We start from the raw sequence: 19,152 nt of genomic DNA, 5'->3' as shown, positions 1-19,152 counted from the left end.
AAACTAACATCTTTATTTAAAATGAGGAACTGTTTGCAACTGTGGTATCTTTCAAGCTTTAAGAGTGATATTTGATTGACACAAGCAGCATCAAACCAAATTTACCCCCAGTTGCACACTGGTACTGCAGAAATTACACGTTCTTTAAATAATGTCTGAGAAACTCTTCCATCATTGGCTGGTACCAAAGTTTTATTTACTCTTGATCAAACTCTCCAACCCCTCTGGAAAAAAAATCAAATGGAAACTTCCATTCAGGTTGACGTTCCCCCCCAGGGGCTTCTGGGTAAACTGTGGCATCAGAGAACATCACCTCAGTGGTCAATGGGACAGAAGACCGGAGGGGACACTAGAAGCAAGAAGAAGACCCTAATTCATGTGAACTTCCCAAAAACCTCTTAACTGTGTGTGCAAAATATCAGCTGCTTAATCAAAACACGTTACATAGATATTTGTACAAATTAAATGTTTATATGCAGGAAAAACAAAGTTTTACACAAAGTAGTACTTTTGAAAAATTACACATATGAAAATCATGTCAGTATCTCAGGCCTCAACAGTAACATTATGCTTACCTTTAGTCTCTGACAGCCAAAGATGAATTTGGCCCCCAAGATGTGGTTCTGTGGCAGGGCCCTGAGGCCCCTCTGAGCCCAGAGCACTTGTAATGATAGAGAGACGGGCAGGAGACAACCTGTCTCACATGCTTCCTGAAACATTTACAAATAAGCTTAACATATTTGGGATATTTTAGGGCTGTCGAGCGATATTTTTTTTTTTATCAAATTATAACTTAATTACACAATGTGCCAATTAATTAATCAATCTAATTGAATTGCACATCAAATTTGGCCGATAAACTACCCCCAAATATTATTGTGTTAAATGTGAAAAGCATCAAATAGACATTACAAAAAGTAGCTTTAGAAAGAAATGGTTGAGTCGCAGCTTAGGTTACTGACTTATCTGTTTGCACAATGATCTTCCTAGTGTTGTGGTCCTAGCATAATGCTTTGCTGTAACTGGTCATTATGATCTCTGCCAAAGGCTTGTCTAGTCGTTGGGTTCTTAACTGACCGTACAGGAGTGTTTTGTGGTTGTTTCTGGGTGCAATTCCCCCATCTAAAGAGATGGGTCTTTAAAATAGATTTAAACTGACAGAAAACATAAGAGTATGTCTGCCTCTTGAACAATGCTAGGAAGACTTCCAAAGTTTAAGATTTACCACCCGCATTTGATTTTGATATTGTAAGTATTGTCAACTGGAAAATGAGAACTAACACTAACACAATGATGTTTCTTAATAATATATCCCAAGGGTAGCATATTTAAAGTCAAAAGCAATGGTCAGCATTAAAACAGTGTATTTTAAATACTTGTTTAATGGCATATTTTTATGAATAAAGGCCAGTATAATAGATACTAATACAGCTACTCAATGAAAATAAATTTGTCCCCTCAATTTTAAACAGGAAAAAATTTACCGCATGCGTTAATGTTGACAGCACTACTTCTTTTATGTTCCGCAAAAGAAAATCGTACAGGTTTGAAACAACATTACAGTGAGTTAATGTAAATAAATAGAATATTCTTTTTGGGCAAACTATTCCCAAAATATGAGAAAATATTTTAATGAAGTGATACTCTAAATAAGAAACTAAAACTGCCAGTAGTGGTGGTAGATGTCTAATGAGCAAGTAATTGAGTCATTCATTTGATTTGTTCAAACGACTGATTCATTCAGGAATTAAGTAAATGGCTCTCTTTATGAATGGGCCATTGAATGATTGGTTTACCCGATTGATTCGCTCCAAACGCAGATTCATTCAGAAATGTGTTCATTCCGCTGTGTGTTGCTCGGAGACGCACAACAGTTCTGATCTGGCTTTACAGGTAATATTTTTGTTGACAAAATTTAGCAAAAAGAGACCATATTGGGCCTCAATCATGAAACTTTTGGAAATATGAGTAAATTCTGAGTAATTTGCGCGTAAAACAGACCTTCCCGAAAACTCCTCCGGATTCATAAACAGTTTGTAACAGGGTCATCTCAGGAATTAACTACTGTACAACAGTTTTATGCAATCAGATATAAAATACTTGTTTTCAAATATTATTCAACAATGCACAATGTTCTTTGTAAAACAAGTAGGTGTGACAAAAGTGTCATCAAGCAATATGCAAGAGAGTATTGTAACTCACTGAAGCTGGTGTGGAGCAGTCTTGTGAAATGACTCGACTCTGGTCTGTCTGAGAGCCTGCAGTCATACTGATCATATCAGGCACTGTAACCCCTGCTAAAATACCCAAAAGCTCTGCCCGCAACACGCCACAGTCACTAGACAAAGATCTAGACAAATCAAAAATATGACAGGAATAAAAATAGAACCATCATTATGTTGTTGGTTATATATGTTGACATCATGTCTTCAAGCTTTAAGTGGTAAAAAGTTATGACGTAGTAAATTGGTGTAATACCTGAAGGTGCAGCCAGTCACAGTGTTTTGTTTGAAAAGAACAGGGATCCGATTACCGAGATCAGCAGAACACCCTCCATCCTCGGACAACCCCAAAACTGTCAACTTCAACAAATGTCAAAGAATTTACATATTCATCACAGAGATACATTAAATCCTTCCCTAAAGCCAAGTACTATGCAGGAGGTGTACATATTTGCTCTGACAATATATCTTAACAAAATTACGCAAAAAAACATGGAATTTGAAATTTGGACACCATTTGGTTTGCATTAGTTAGAGTAGATTAACGTTCACCTCCCCATGAAATTAAACATATTTTAGAACACACTGTTTTCATCTGTCATGCATTTCCTAGCAACAAGCCTCATGTTTCTGCATGAGTTTGTTGTGTTGGGAACAACTTAAAGTCTGGTAGTGTGTGATCCTCAGTTGTTTAGTGTATGATGGGCAGTTTTTCCTTGTGTAACCATTTAACTTGCAAAGACAGCAAGTCTATGACTCCTCCTAGTGTCTTAAAATCTGTTCCAAATTTTTAAAGTTGTGTAGTGTATTCCAGCTTTAAGTCACAAATGTAACTGGAGGATTACAACTTACCCCATAGTGAAATACTGACAAAAACAATACAACTAGTTTTACATTCACAAGCGTAAGAATTTTATGAATATGAATTTCATTTGCAGTTCAATCATTATAGTAGGACAGCAAAATAAGACATCACAGATAGGACAGCAAAATTAGCAAAAAAACTATGCACCAGCATCTAATGGTGGAGAGCATCAAGATGGACACCGTAAAGTTAGTTATGCCTTCTATTGACTAGCTTACTAATGCAGAAACATGATGCATGATGAGTTGGATACGTTATATCAGCAGATGCTCCGACATAATTTCTCTATCATTCATTCTCCAACAAAGTCTAGGCACACGATGCCAATGAATGTGTGCTATACAAAAATAATCACACTCAGTCTAATTGATTTAACCTCAGATGAATTAGTAGTGTAATTTGATACAGTAACAATTTCACAGTAAAGTGGAAAGGATACAGCTTGTGATTTTTCACCAAACCACCCAACTAGTAGTGATTCAGGTTTCAGCCCCTCTGGAGGTGATGGAGGTATGGGTGTGGCCATGGGGTGAGTGAGTGTGGCCAACTGATATTCAAACAACAGGTGTTAAAAAAGGTGTTGCTGATTATTAAAGGATTTTTCTTTTTTAACTCATAATTTATCAATGTCATCTCTATCCTCTGGGTGAAACGACAGACTTCTCTCTGGTGACATATGCCGAACTTCTCCAGGAAACGCTTTCTTACAATCAACTAGAAGCTTGCATTCTGACCTTCCTCCCACAATCCAATCAACAGCTAATGGACAGTACCAAGTACCCGTACAAATGTTTTTTTTTTTTTTTATAAACAGTTCGGATACACATCACAATATAAAAGCATTTTTCTTATTTTGTTAAAAGGTCTTTTCTTTCCATTTAGTAACCCTTCAGAATCTAAAGAATATATGTATGTTTCCCTGAAGACAAGATAATACACATTTACAATGATCATTCTTTTCAAAAACTCAGTTTGTTTCCTCCTTGAGCATCAGTGTTTTCACCTTTAGTAATAGTTGTTGTATGAGTCTCTCGATTGCCCTTACAGGGAAAAGATGGACCTCAAAATCATACAGTCCCTGTTGGAAATGGTTCAAATATGCAGAAGATGCAGCAAAAACAAAGAATGTGTAGGACCTGGATGAGTTTTCTCTGAAGAACAGTTTGCTCAGGACAAACAAAAGGGACTCATGAACAACTATTATAAAAAAAAATAAAAACAGTCATGGATCATCCAGGAAATGACAAACTGTATTAAGAATCAAGCATATGTAAATTTTTGAATGGGGTAAATTTACAAAATAAAAACAACATGCAATTTTTATGAGCCCTATTATTATTATTTTAATTATTAACATTTTCAGATTCTGCAAGATGTATGTAAACTTATGACCACAACTGTATAGAGATAAAGTTACCTGGAATATAATCACATGCTTTTGCTGTAGTTGTGTATCTATAGTTGTGTTCAACAGTTCTGTGTTCAGTGTAGCTTTTGCAATCTCTCCTTTGCTTGTGTACTCGATCACATACTCCACCTATGAGAACAACAAAAGACTTAACTCGTACATTCTGACAAAAATATGTGCATCCCCACAAACCTCTGTCTGCACTGACCTTTGATACCACATTCAGACATGAGCCGTTTTGCTCAAGCGGTTCAGGCCAGTTACTCACGGTAGAAATTGGGATCTAAGACAATGCAAACAAAATGTCTGGAATCATTCTGGGGTCAAAAAATTGTAAGTATATTACTACAGATAATTAAAATAATTTGATGCAACTCACAACAAACTCTGGACTGTTCTCCACCTGGGCACTGGGAACCTAAAAGACAAAAGCTAAATAATTAATATGCATACAATAGGCATCCAGGGATGTCTATTTTCAAGGAATATTCATAATCCACCATTAAAACTATTATTAATCAATTATAAATCAAAATACTAAAATGAATCAATTAATTGTTAGTTAATACTGCAAAATGCATGTAGAGAAGACCAAATATCATGTAAACAGTCTACTTTAAACTATATTTAAAATAAATACAGTCAAGAAATGCAAATTTTGGTATATTTCCAGTCCACTGTATTGTAATACATTTCAGTTGTTTATTTGAATTCTATTTACTATTAATTTATTATTGTTAATAATAATAATAATAATAATGTGTATATAAAATACAGATACAGCCCTTTCTTCATAAACTCACTTTGAATCCAGAGCATGATATATAGCGCAGTGTGATTTCAGATTGGAATGACAGAAACTGATGGATGAACTGAGTCCTTGTTGTACTTTAACATACGATCATGGAGTTTGTAGTGAACACTTCACTTCACTCACAGAGAAAAGCTCCAACACTGATGACATTGAGCTTACATTATTTTAAGCAAATGAAGGGTCCATGCTTGTGGCATGGCAATGAAATAACATTCAGTGCTCAAGCTGTATTGCACACTCCATCTGATGACTGTATAGGCAGTGTTTTAGCCATTTGCTTGCATTAATACAGAGATTGATTAATCGACAGTAGAAAAGATTAATTTATTCAGTTATTAAGAAAAGTGATTAATAACTGAATCAATTATATCTGGGTAAATAATATACAGTGTGTCTAGTGTGCATGCATGTTTACATACGAGTCTACCTTCTAAAGCAGCATCCTGACATAGAGTTTCTGCGTTTGTATAATGTTCTAATTCAGTCAATTATGAGGTTCTAAGCATGAAAATGCATTGCAAATATAAATATTGGGTAAATAGTCCATTCTTAATTATACATTAGTTTTCGGTACTAAATGGAATATCAATTTCTCCACTTGTCTGCCACCGTGGATGCATTTTTTACTGAGTTGCATTATGGGATTGCCCTTATCTGCAAAAGATACATCCGGTACTGCCATGATGAGGCATTTTAGAAGGCAGCATAATTAAAAGGTGCACTATGTAACTTTTTTTACTTCAAAATTTACAAAATATATATAATGAGCAAGTACACCATGAATCTATCTTCCAATCTGCGTTTTTGTCTTATCCTGAATCACTACGGTACGCCTATGTGTTTATATTCTGGCTATTTTAGACAGAGCGGGACACCAGCGGCTGCGCAGTAGCCCAGTACCTGCGTGATTCGTGATATACAAGATGCATGTAATTTTGTTTATTTACCGCTAGAGTGCCAAAAGTTACATAGTGTACCTGGTTGGAAGAGCCTTTCTATTGGGATGCTGAACTAAACAACTATCTAGGTTTTAGGAGAGAGCTTTAGGCCATGTCCACACGGACACGGGTATTTTTATAACCGGAGTTTTTCCTACAGCGTTTTTAAAAAAAATCCCGTCCACACATGCTCGGTCTCCGTCTACATGAAAACGCAAAAAGACGCTATCAAGCGCGGTCAAGAGCATGCCACGCCAGCAGGCGGCGATATAAACCTTAACCCTAAAGCCACGTTGGCCAATCAGAAGCGCAAATCTGATGTCAAACACAGCTGATAACGGCGCACACTCTGACGTCGCAAGGCAAAAACCCCGGTTTCACTGTCTACACGACAACACTGTAACCGGCGTTTCTGAAAATCCTCACCCTGACAGGGGTTTTCAAAAATGTTCGGTTTCAGTGCGTTTTCGTGTGGACGAACGGCCGAACTGCGTAAAAAAAGTCACGGTTATAAAAATACCCGTGTCCGTGTGGACAGGGCCTTAGTCTCACCCTCAGTAGTCCGAAGCCAGTGTAGTAAGTGAGAGCATTTAAACTCCTGTCATCCGCACAAGATTGTGCTGTCACAGCACGAGAGCAAGATAGAGAATTTGAACGCAAGAACCCTGGAAAAGAAACCATAAATCAGTATACAATTATTCATATTATTTAGAGCAAAAACCAGGTCAAATGTTTACACATTTTTGCCCATACTTGCAGGATTGTGGTTGATGCAGGCAGATGACGCCGGCCCTGGTGATGGCTGTCCAAGTGTGCTCACTATGGATGTACGGTCATAATAGGTCAGAATGATGTCATCAGCCTGTGACAAAGTCCAGCAGTGCCACTGTTAAATACTTGTTCCAGTTCCTGCCAACATCCAGCAACTTCGCACAGCCATTGAAGAGGAGTGGAGCAACATTCCACAGGCCACAATCAACAACCTGATCAACTCTATGCGAAGGAGATGTGTTGCACTGCGTGAGGCAAATGGTGGTCTAAGGCAGTGGTTCTCAATCCTGGTCCTGGGGACCCAGTACTCTGCACAATTTATATGTCTCCTTTATCTGACACAGCCAGTTCAGTTCATAGAGCTCTTTCCTAACGAGCTGATGATCTGATTCAGGTGTGTTAAATGAGGGAGACATACAAACTGTGCAGAGCTGTAGGTCCCCAGCATAGATATTCATAATAAAGGCTAGATGTCTCGTCCGCGCTGCTGGCCAATGGAGGTCGACGTCCGCACCTGGCGGCCATCTTGTCACAGGCAGCTCGCTCACTCGTAACGTTTTTTAATGGTGCATGTACTTTTTCAATAACCATAACTTGCTCAATTTTCTACCGATTTTCAAACGGTTTGGTTTGTTATAAACGTCAGAGATGCAGTTATGACACTGCATACTTATGAATAATAAGTGTATAAATAAATATTCATCCAAAATTATAGCCACGTTAATAACTTTTGTAAGAAACCAAGCCGTTTGTAAATCCGTCAATATTTAAACGAGATATTTGTGTTCGTGCTGATCACTCATCTTACATCAGGTACCACAGAGCCCGCCAGAAAGCTTGCCTGTGACAAGACGGCCGCCGGTGATGACGATAGAGACTCCGCCGTAAGACATCTAGCCCTTATTATGGATATCTATGGTCCCCAGGACCAGGATTGAGAACCACTGGTCTAATGCTGCGTTCCAGGCAGGTTTTTGAGCACGTAAATCACGACTTCAAACCACGACTCACGACTTTGTAGCATTCCAGGCCAGTCACGCCAAACTACCTGAGCGCAATATACATACTTATTTTTTCAGACACATAACATTGTAATACATAATCGTGTGTGTATATACATACTTATTGTTTCAGACACATAACATTGTAATACATAATCTTGTGTGTATTATTATCATTATTATTATATTATTATTAATTTGACTGCAACGTTATATTGTCCTAAAGTGTATTCTCACTGTGTACCGCCTGCAGAAACACTGCATCCGTAGGGGCTGCCATTGTTGTTATGTATGGTTTCGCGGGCTATGTGACGTCAGAACTCGTAACTGGGAGTACATCGATCTAGTACGAGTTCACGGGTGGGAAGTCACGGGTTTGACTGCCGTTCCAGTGCACTTTCACGGGTATAAGGTTGGAAAAACACGGGTTACAGGTTGCCTGGAACGCGGCATAAGGCACTAAGGCACACCTGTGCAATAATCATGCTGTCTAATCAGCATCTTGATATGCCACACCTGTGAGGTGGATGGATTATCTCGGCAAAGGAAAAGTGCTCACTAACACAGATTTAGACAGATTTGTGAATAATATTTGAGAGAAATAGGCCTTTTGTGTACATAGAAAAAGTCTTAGATCTTTGAGTTCAGCTCATGAAAAATGGGGACAAAAACAAAAGTGTTGCGTTTATAATTTTGTTCAGTGTATATATATATACACTACCGTTCAAAAGTTTGGGGTCGGTACGATTTTAAATACTTTTAAAAGAATTCTCTTCTGCTAACCATGGCTGCGCTTATTTGATAAAAAATACAACAAAAATCAGTTATAGTATTAAATATTATTCCAGTGTAAATCAGCTGTTTTCTGTGTGAATATATAGTAAAGTGTAATTTATTCCTGTGATCAAAGCTGAATTTTCAGCATCACCAGTGTCAGTGTCTTCAGTGTCAAATGATCCTTCACAAATCAGTATAATATGAGGATTTGATGCTCAAGAAACATTTATTATTATTATCAATGTTGAAACAGTTGTTGGTCTGTCAGTTGTACAGTTTTTTTTTTTTTTTTTTGGATTCTTTGATGAATAGGAAGTTCAAAAGACTTTTGTAACATTATAAATGTCTTTACTGTCACTTTCGATCAAATTAATTATTCCTTGATAAATAAAAGTATTGATTTCTTTCCTCCAAAAAATAAAAATAAAATTCTCACTGACCCCAAACTTTTGAACGGTAGTGTATATTACTATTTAGGTTTATAAGGAGGATTCTGTAAAGGGATGATAGGGGTAAATCTGTAAAGTTTTGTACAATTTAATACAATTCAGTGTAGTGACAAGCCTAATTACTCTCTGGTGATGTGCCAGAGAGGGCTCCAGACTAACATTTAGAAACAGTGGCACAGATTGTCGCCAAACTCTACAGATGGTTGTACCAGCACCTGATTTGGTAGCACTGGGGTGACAGGGGTATTAATAATATTACACATGTTATCTCTTGGGAATTTAATAGTAACTTGAGTTGACAGTACCACTTGCTTGAGCTGGGAATCTGGGATGCAGATATAACTGTAGAAACCCATTAACATCTGTAAAAAATTGTAACAACCTAATTTTATAGGGTACAATTTTAATATTCTGACTGAGTTAGAACTCTACTCTTGTTAAAATTGGTCTTCCATAGTATCATACACTTGTAGATCCATCAAAAAAAAAAAAACGTTCTTCAAGTAACATTAAATAAATGTTTGTTCAAAGTTATCTGGTCTTTGATAATGTTCTCAAAAAACATAAACAAAACAAAAAAAGAAGCTACTTTTAGAGTAAAAATGCTTTGTGAATTACTCTGAGGTGAAAAATATGAGACACACCCCTAATTTTTAAGAGTTGCTATTAAATTTCTGCATTAGGAGCAACTTTTAGCATTAGGAGCAACTTTTAGCCTAAGATCTTTTGTGAATACGGCCCATAATTATGACATGGTGTTTAAATACAAGCTACAAAATGCTAATTAAAAGCTATATGCAACATGTGATCACAGTTTACCTTGTAAAACTTGTTTGTTTGACTGTTGAAGGCCGTAAGTTCTCTCAGTAAGAATGGATAGATGGACTTGGGCTGAAAACGAGCAGAGGAAGTCTGAGCAGCTGACTGTTTTTCTAAGCACAGAGAGAAGAAAATAAAGAAAAAGCAAAGCTTTTTGAAACAACATGTTTGTGTGAAAAAGTCATGCAGGCATGTTTAAAAATTGGGGGAATGTGTTAGGAATGGAATACTGCTTACTGCTCTTTTTTTTATTTTTTTTATAAATATTGTGTAATAGTTTGCTGTATGCAACGATTAACATTTCAAACATTTCAATGTGATTTTGTTTTTCCAAATAAAACAGAACAATCAATGAGGGGAAAAAAATGCTCTGTATACACTGTGGTATACTGCATATTTTAGTAAATGTAGTAGGCAGGAAAATTCACAGATTTTGCACAGTATACATACTAAAGACCCCGATATACTCAAAGTTTTCGTTCTTTACTTAGGGGTACAAAAGGTTTCAAAATACCTGAGCAGGGATATAAAATCGTGCTCAAAAGTTTACATACCACTTTTAATTATTTTAAGAAAATAAGAGGGATCATACAAAATGCTATTTATTTTTTATTTAGTACTGTCCTGATCAGATATTTTAAATAAAAGATGTTCACATATAATCCACAAGACACATATTTTTTTTATGAAAAATGACCTCCTTCAAAAGTTTACATACCCTTGATTCTTAATACTGTGTCTCGTTACCTGGATGATCCATGACTGTTTTTTTCTGTTGCTGTTTTTTATGGTTGTTCTTGAGTCCCTTGTTTGTCCTGAGCAGTTAAACTGCCCAATGTTCTTCAGAAAAATCCTTCAAGTCCTGCACATTCTTTAGTTTTCCAGCAGTGACTATGATTTTGAGATCTATCTTTTCACACTGAGGACAATTGAGGGACTCAAACACAACTATTAAAAATGTTCAAACATTCACTGATGCTCCAGAAGGAAACAATGCATTAAGAGCCGGGGCCTGAAAACTTTTTGAATTTGAAGGTAAATTGTACTTAATTAGTCTTCCGGGAAATATGCAAGCATTTTCTGTTGCTTCCAAAGGACAGTACAAAATTATTTATTTTTTATATTTAAATAAAATAAGAAAAATTTGGACATCCTCATCCTGTTCAAAAGTTTTATAATGAATTTGATTTTTTCACTGTCTTAGTACATTAGGGCACACCAAGCTTTGTTCACATGAAACGTTTTAGAATGTCCTACTGTTTTTAGTGATTCAAATACTGCTGCAGTTGCTGGATCACAAGTGGCCAAATCTTGCAGTTTGTTCACATATATTTTTCTTCTTTTGAGAGTGATCTAAGTATTTGTCTCTTAAAACAGATGGGAAATTGACAGGCCAGTGCTGCAGTTTTGCCTTTCAGGTCTTCGCTCCAGTCATGCGAGTGATACCTGATGTGGACATGTTAGTACAAGAAGTTCATTTCGGCACTCCAATAAAATCATGTCAGGTTTATTTATATAGCACTTTATACAATAGATTGCTGTAAAGCAAACAACTTTACCATTTGGAAAATGAAAATAGTGTTTACGTGTCGCTTTTAATTAGAATTACAATCTGTGTAACCAATGGTTCGAAGATGTTTACCAGTGTTTTCTGGAAAGTTTGCTTTGGCAAGCTGTTTCGACCTCTCAAAACGAACTTCTCTTTGGCCTGATTTTGTTTGAAATTATGTTAGTTTATTCTTCAATTTTGCTTCAAGTATAGACCTTATATAGCCACGCCCCTTTTCCACACTGAGCTCATTGTCTTTTGACTTCCGGTCTGTATTTTCACAGCGATCTTGCGTAGTTATGAATGAACGGCTCGTTAAAAAAATTCCCAAGGTCCATTTGTTCAGACATATGCTTTACAATGCTTATCATAAACATTACAATGCTCATGATAACTTTCGTTAACTCTAGAATAAGTAAATCAACTTCACCAGCTAATTACTCCTGGACAGCGATGCCATAGAAATATACAGAGCAACCGCAAAAACGGAAGTTCAAAGACAATATTCTAAAGATGGCGGCGCCCTCGTTTCTCTGGTGCATAAGGTCTATATCAGGGAATTTTACAAGAGAAAATCTTGTTAGAGTAAATAGTTCAGTGAGGTGAAAATACAGTAATGCATGGTGATTTACCCTCTTCTCTCTGAACACAAAGGAGGTTTCCAGTGAGAGTAACCAGTGCTGGATCAATTTGTGTTCTCAACATCAGCCAGCTCTCAAGACAGACGCCAGACCTTTATGTGACAAAGACATCTGCGATTTAAAGCACATTCAAAGGTTAGTGGACACATATAAATGACAGACAGTAGCCGTTACCCAGCATCCTGGCCACAGTTGTTAAACACAGAGCTGAGGTTCAGGAGACCACAGTCCATGACATCACAACAGCATCCAATGTCACAGAAGTCAGGTGTGACATCACACAGGCAGCCTGCAAGAGCGAGACAACACACATTGAACTTACCAGTGTGATTAGGGTGGAATAGCTCAATAGTTAAACATGTATACATAAGTTTAAAGATACTTATGTACTTTTAAACTTGTAACATTTTGAAAGTATATTTAAAAGTAGGGGGAGACCGGGTATGGTTGTAAACATTTTTGCTTCAGCATCTTTAACTCATTGAATTTTTGAGCTAGAGTGCACAAACTTTTACACAAATTACCCACATTTGTTTACTACAAAAGGCACCCATTCAAACCGCTGCAATAATATCACAGCCCTTATAAGTTGATGTCAAATACTGGGGTAAGTTGTATGATGTACACTGTTGGAATGTTTAGTTTAGTAACCTTTTTATTGTCCTCCTTAGGGGCAATTTATTCTGCAGCATGGAAGTTTACCACCACATACAAGACAGACAAATATACAGCATAAATAATACATTAAAATACAAACTTTAAAAAAAAACCTACCTTTTCCTATTTAAATTTAGCAAATGTATAGCACGTGTTATAAATGAAAATTTAAATCTGTTTGACTTAACTAAGGGGAGGGGACACTGTACAAAGATCCTGAAGCAAGAGTCTGAAATGAATCATGAAAGGGGTGAGATGTGTCAGGTATAATGTGTTTATCAGATGATTATCAATAGTAGTGAATGACACTGCTGCCTGATTACTTGCATTTATGCCAAAACCCAATCTAAGCTTGTGGACCAACAAACTCGGTTGAATCGTATTAAATGCAGAAGAAACATCTAAAAATAAAAGCTTAGCATGATTACTACTTCCCTTCAGAAGTTTATTTATTTTGTTATGTTGTTAACCCTGGAGTGCAGGCTTGGTGGAACCAAAAATATGTGCATATTTTGACAACCATTCATATAGGAGGGGAGGAAGTGAGTAAAACCTGAAATTATCATAGGACTATATATTCTTAAATGTATGGAAGTGTAAAATGTATATATGTATATATATAAATAATTGGTCAAAATGTCATAAATGTTTGACCGCAAGATTTGTGAAGAGCACCCTTCGAGCCAAACACATCTATGGGAAATGCTGCCAAAGCATTGAATGAAAATCTACCTATAAACTGACTGCTAGAATGAATGTCTGTACTGCAATGTAATCTTTAATTTATTGAATTTCTTTCACAAATACAAATTTCATAGTTATTCCAATGCTTAACTTTGATGAGAATAATGTTACATTGCAAAAATGGTTCTAAATAGGGTTAATTTATGCACAATAGCTTTGAGATTCAGTTTCTTTCGACTCACCCAACGGGCTTGTCATGGGCTCTCTGGCATCAGTAGGCAGAACTGCACGACCATCAATGAATGTACCCTTCGGTGTAGCAGTTGCAGATGAGTCGGTTGAGTTTGTTGGATACGAAGAGTTCATTTCTGCCCTCAAATCATTAATCGATGCTGTTGTTGATCGTGACTGGTTAGTAATTATAGGTGCGTTATCAGTAAAAGTGAAAGGGTATGGGCTTAGATCGGTGCTCAATGGAGTCTGATCAGTGATGCTCTGTGTAGAATCAGTCACTGTAGGAAAAGAAAATGCAAAGAGAATTAGAACGCGACATGAATGTCCGTCTGATCATGGCATTTAAATGGTCCTTAACGGCTAAAACTTGTATATGCAGAAGCGGCCGAATTTATTTTGATTTGGGGTGAGTGAAATATGATGTATGATATGACATGTTATTGATATAAATTCATCCTCTTACCCGATGGACTTATGATGGGCTCTATGGTGGCATCAGTGGGAAAAACAGCACTTCCATCTGCGAATGTGGCATTCAGTGCTGCGGCTGTAACGTTAGATGAAACCGAAGAGTTTGTTGAATCGGTTGAGACTGAGTGGTGTTGTGCAGTGTTCTGAAAAGTCGCTTGAGGAAAAACAATCGCAATCAAAACTAATTGGAAACCACGAAAGAAAACACCCTTCGACATTTGTTGAAATTATCTGTTAATTCGGAATGGCTTTAGATAGTAATCCACTTAGTATTAAAAAGATGTCTTAAAAGTAGTTTGCACTCTGTCATTTTATAAGCATTAAATTGAATAATGTATTAATGAACAACGTTACTTTACTCCAATCACTATACATTAGAATTAGCGTCCTTCAGACCGTCGTTGTTAAGGAAGTGTAAATTCTGAGCACATCCGGTTCTTCTTCTTTAATGACTATTCACTCTTTATGAACATTGTCGCCACCTGCTGCATTAGTCAAAGCAATGTTCCTTTCTATAGGGACTTTGCGTCTTTCAATTTTTCTTATTTTGGTGCATTTCTCGATGGACTATCTGCAAAAGCACCCAACATGCTTAAAATCCTTATTTTATCTCACAAAAGTATTTATGTGAATTAAGGTATCCCATCAGAATGGCACGTCCTCGTGGGGGTTGAGGGTTGGGCTATATGTACAACTTGTAACGACTGGAAATAAGGTGTGGCCCCTTTAAGAGCTATGCGCTCCCTGTTGAACTGTCGGCAGTATTGTATTGTATGTGCCTTGGGCCTCGAACACCCCTTTTACTGTCAATGCGAACCAGTGGCGTAGGCAGAAATTGTATTTTGGGTGGGCCAGTGAAAATGTGAGTGGGCCTAATAGTTTTTCATAGAAAAAAATGACTTCAGTAATAATTAACCTTAGAGAGTAGAAAAATTAATAGACAAACTGCAAAAACAGTTACACCTTTATATTCGGCAAATCATCATGTTCAACCAACAGAGTTTAATAAAGGCTGGACAAACCAGTATAGACAATAACCTGTCTATTTTATTCAGGCTAGTCAGCAGTGCAAAGACAGTTCACCCGAAAATAAAGTAAGCTAAAATAATAATATCGCAGTTAGATCGGCGGGTAAACCCGCGTCAGGCTGACGGGGAGAGAGGGAGCAAGAAGCAGCCGCCACCAGCACCTGACTAGCCTTCTTGTGGGTTAATGAGTCTGAAGAACTGCGGGCTGTGTGGACTCGGTAGATGAAGGCAGTGGCGTGTCTTCTTCCTCAACTCTTGCTTTTTTCTAATAGCACAATAAAGAAAGTTGTTTAGCCATTATTGTGGCGCCGACGCCGCTGAGAGTTTTCCTGTCGGAACCCCCAGCAACCATAGCAACCAATCACGTTCCGGAGAGAGGCTTTCTACAACTTGTTTCGACAGTTCCATTTTATTCGGAAAACAAATTAAACACACACAGCAGTCAACAATAAATCAGGTATATATTAATATACTTTCTTAAATGTATTTGAATAAAAATAAACTAAAAATGTATTTTTATCAAACTTGCCTGGGCGGGCCAGTGAGTAATGTGGGCGGGCCAGTGCCGCCCTGGCCCAATACTGGCTACGCCCCTGATGCGAACACCCCATGTATGCGGGTAATTTCTGTTTGATGCTAATTTTTATCTTATTTTGTTTACTAAGTAACGATGTGGACAGTAGAACGTGTGACAGACACTTATGGCTACACGAGTTAGATTTGGGAATAAAGTGCGAGTTGTGAGATGCCAATCGCCTCCGTGTGTCTGTCTGGCCTCTGCATGCAATAACTTCAGTTGTGAGCTATCCCTAATCTTCCTGAAGCAACGCGTTACAAACTGTACTTCAGTTTCATTGCGGGGACACCACCTTCACCTGCCATCATGTCTATCGGCTCGCTTTCGGGTTAAACTTTCCGCGACTGCGCAACTGGGTTATAGGTTGCCAGGTTGAGGTGACAAACGGGTTGAAATTGTAAATGGTCTGTGGATTGTGTGAATATAATGCATTTAATACAATCTGGCAACTGGTCAACATTAGACAAACATATTGGTCCGATTATTCATAAAGGAGTTTGGGCCATGCAAATTACGGGAGTTTCCCGGGAGAAATAACAAACCGGGAGGGGTCCGGGAGATAGGGCTAAAAAACGGGAGAAACCCGGGAAAAACGGGAGTGTTGACAGGTATGGCCTTAACCCTCTGGGGTTCCTCATTTTAGACTCACACTCAGGACCTTCGGGTCAAAAATGACCCGGAGGGCGGCATTAAGATACATTTTATTTGAGTAAAATCAATGAAATATATTTTTGTTCAATAATATTTTTTCTTTTCTTTTTTGGTGTTTTGAGATAATTTTATAATTTATAATTAATATTTATGCAATAATTAAGACCCATTTTTCCCATTGAATATAATAGAAAATTTATATATATAATTAAAAAAAATTTTTTATTAAAGCTGTATTTCATTTTAGAGTCAAGTCTAGACCTCATGAAAGCAATTTTTGAAATGAGATCGGAGCCATCTGGTGGACACACTGAGCATTTTTATCACGCAATAGCACATTTTTACCACTAGTGGATTTACAGCTCTCTGTAGAAACCTATGGTAGAAACACTCTAGTGATTTTTTCACATATTGTTTAATTTTTTCAGGTTTTTGATTTGAATATATAATAACAGATTCTCAAAGACTATATTTGTCATTTTTTTTTATTTAATTTTTTTTTTTTTTTTTTTGGTTGGTTTAAATGGTAATTTTAAGTGGCAGTTTTACTTTATAATACAGTCAAACCTGAACATTGCATTATAAAGAGAACAAATGGAAAAAACATTTGTCACCCATTGTTTTAAGAGATTCACCCCTTCACTGTTGTGTGCTTTTTTTCTGCATCCTGGCTGTTTTGTAGATTGTATGCACAAAAAAACTCTGTATTTTCACATTTTTGCCAATTTCCCATTAATTTCCTATGGGGGTCATTTTTGAACCGAAGACCCTGAGTGTGACTATTTTTCTTACGACCACTTAGACTTTTCAAATCCTGTCCACAATTTTTTTGGGTGTTCATATACCAAGTACCAATAAAGTCACCAAGTTTTGGACCATTCCGATGAAGCTACGATTTTTAACATTTTTTTATTTAAACCCTTCGGGTCATTTTTGACCCGAAGAACCCACATGCAGAAGAGGTTACTGACTTCCTCGAGTACTCCATTGTACTGTACTCCGCTACACAGAGCTCTGATTTAGGTCTGTCCGATTCTGATGGGGGAAAAGGAGATGCAGGTGCGCACACAGGGGACGCGATGCGACCACTTTGAGGCTCTTTTCGAGGATGCCTTGTCTATCGAACCCCTTTTATGGATGAGCCACCCGGCTCTGGGGATGAGGACGATGCTGGCCTTCTTGACGGCTCAGAAGGCGAGGATGCCATCCCTTCATCTGTGACACCTCAGATGAACGCTCCCGCATCTTTACCCCGATCGGGCCTCTTTGAGGTTTGTAAGAGAGCTGCCGCTCGCCTCAACATTGAATGGCAGGCCCTTCAAAGTACCTCTGACCAAGAGCGAGACGTCTATAACTGGAAACTCCAGGGACCCCCTCCCGGCCCTAGAAAGTAGTTTTTCCCTCTCCTCCCTATGTGTGCTAAACACATTAAACATTGCTGGGGAGACCCGTTCAACCTCAAACACGGTTTCACGGGTCTAAACGTTAAGGATATGGCCTCTCTCGGCACAGGTGACCCCCCTGCCATCGAGTCCTCTATCGCCAGGCACCTTAACCCCTCTCAAGGTTGGCTGCTCGCCCCTCCCAAGCCTGTTCTCCCCGGCAAAATGGATCGCTTTTCCGTGTCCATCCACCAGGCCTCTTATAAAGCCTTGGCCTTGACTGTAAGATCCCATAACGTCTCCTCCCTGCTTTCCACTCCTGGTCGACACGGGAGAACAACTGGAGAAAAGGGCGCGCACTCTCTGGAAGGAGATCCTCACTATTAATGGCCTCACTTTCCGTAATGCCCATCAAGCTGTCCAAGCTTGCAGGCATTTTATGGTTCTCCCAGTGGTTTGGAGAACGTAACTGTGGCTTAATCTATCTGGTCTCCCAAATAGTGAAAAGTGGTGCATCGCTGGGGCGCCAGTTGAGCGTGGTCAGACTTTCTTTGGTCCTGCCGTCGCTTTAATGCAACAGCGCTGCGATGTCAAAAATAAGGAGGACGGGTCTATTAAACGTTGCCTTCTTAGAAAGCCTGCGCCACGCCAGACACCCTCTGTGCGGCCACCTAACCACTCTGCTACCAAACGCCATTTCCATAATGCAGGTAGTGCTATTAAGTCCCACGGCAAGCCACCGGCTTAGCTTCATATTCCATTGTTCAAAAGATGGAGGCTATCGGTCGGCGAGGTCAGCAGCCCCTCGCCAGTGGGTGCCCACCTCAAATGCGCACAGGCTTCACTGTTCCCTGTGTTGCCCGGTGTGTGTTTCCCCGTTTCAAAGGGGAAGTTAGTGAGATAAAGTGCGCAAGCAGTCACCACACAGCTCTCACTGATTTAATAAAGGTTTTTGCCTCACTGGAAGAGTGCAGACTTTTACACTGGTGCTTAGTGCACTTTCCGAGCCACCTTTTTAACTGTTTCATTGGATTGTAGAAGCTATAGATTTAGCATACAGTATGTTTTTAAGAATGAAATTTGTCCTTTGGAGTCCACGCTCATTCTACTAATATGGCTTCTTCGTGGGCTTGGGCAAAAGGAATGTCGACTCCGGACAACTGTCTGGCTGCAGGTTGGTCTTCTCAGAGCACCTTTTGCTAGATTTTACTTTG

At 38.3% G+C, this 19,152-nt stretch overlaps 1 protein-coding gene across 5 annotated transcripts; it reads right to left on the bottom strand.

The window, feature by feature from the left end:
- Positions 1-6: 6 nt before the first annotated feature.
- Positions 7-14,655, bottom strand: LOC130087370 (tectonic-3-like). 5 transcript variants are annotated; one of them, XM_056253650.1, is made up of 15 exons: positions 14,293-14,654; positions 13,838-14,107; positions 12,429-12,543; positions 12,246-12,346; positions 10,065-10,177; positions 7,001-7,109; positions 6,800-6,912; positions 4,875-4,913; positions 4,704-4,778; positions 4,505-4,624; positions 3,527-3,637; positions 2,479-2,582; positions 2,203-2,350; positions 576-710; positions 7-349 (listed from the first exon to the last, which is right to left on the bottom strand). In XM_056253650.1, the coding sequence occupies exons 1-15, from the start codon at positions 14,516-14,518 to the stop codon at positions 197-199; spliced, it is 1,932 nt and encodes a 643-aa protein (XP_056109625.1). In that variant the 5' UTR covers positions 14,519-14,654; the 3' UTR covers positions 7-196. The 5 variants fall into 5 exon arrangements, with proteins under 5 accessions (XP_056109625.1, XP_056109626.1, XP_056109628.1 ...); XM_056253651.1 differs by having other exon boundaries at positions 3,527-3,634; positions 14,293-14,652; XM_056253653.1 differs by having other exon boundaries at positions 13,838-13,850; positions 14,306-14,652.
- Positions 14,656-19,152: the final 4,497 nt, after the last annotated feature.

This window comes from Rhinichthys klamathensis, unplaced genomic scaffold, assembly GCF_029890125.1.
Source record: "Rhinichthys klamathensis goyatoka isolate OS25496 unplaced genomic scaffold, OSU_Roscu_1.1 h1tg000108l_1, whole genome shotgun sequence".
Taxonomy (NCBI): domain Eukaryota; kingdom Metazoa; phylum Chordata; class Actinopteri; order Cypriniformes; family Leuciscidae; genus Rhinichthys; species Rhinichthys klamathensis.
The sequence above is the reverse complement of the archived record's forward strand: the minus strand, read 5'-3'. Positions and strand labels throughout refer to the sequence as shown.

Bases quoted from the DNA above. Each gene is read 5' to 3' on its own strand.
- LOC130087370 (XM_056253650.1), bottom strand. From the start codon at position 14,518: ATGTCGAAGGGTGTTTTCTTTCGTGGTTTCCAATTAGTTTTGATTGCG. The intron at 12,544-13,837 runs GTGAGTCGAAAG...TCGCTCTTGCAG, and splicing joins GCCCATGACAAGCCCGTTGG to GCTGCCTGTGTGATGTCACA. The intron at 3,638-4,504 runs GTAACTTTATCT...TTGTTTGAATAT, and splicing joins AGCATGTGATTATATTCCAG to CAGTTGGCCACACTCACTCA.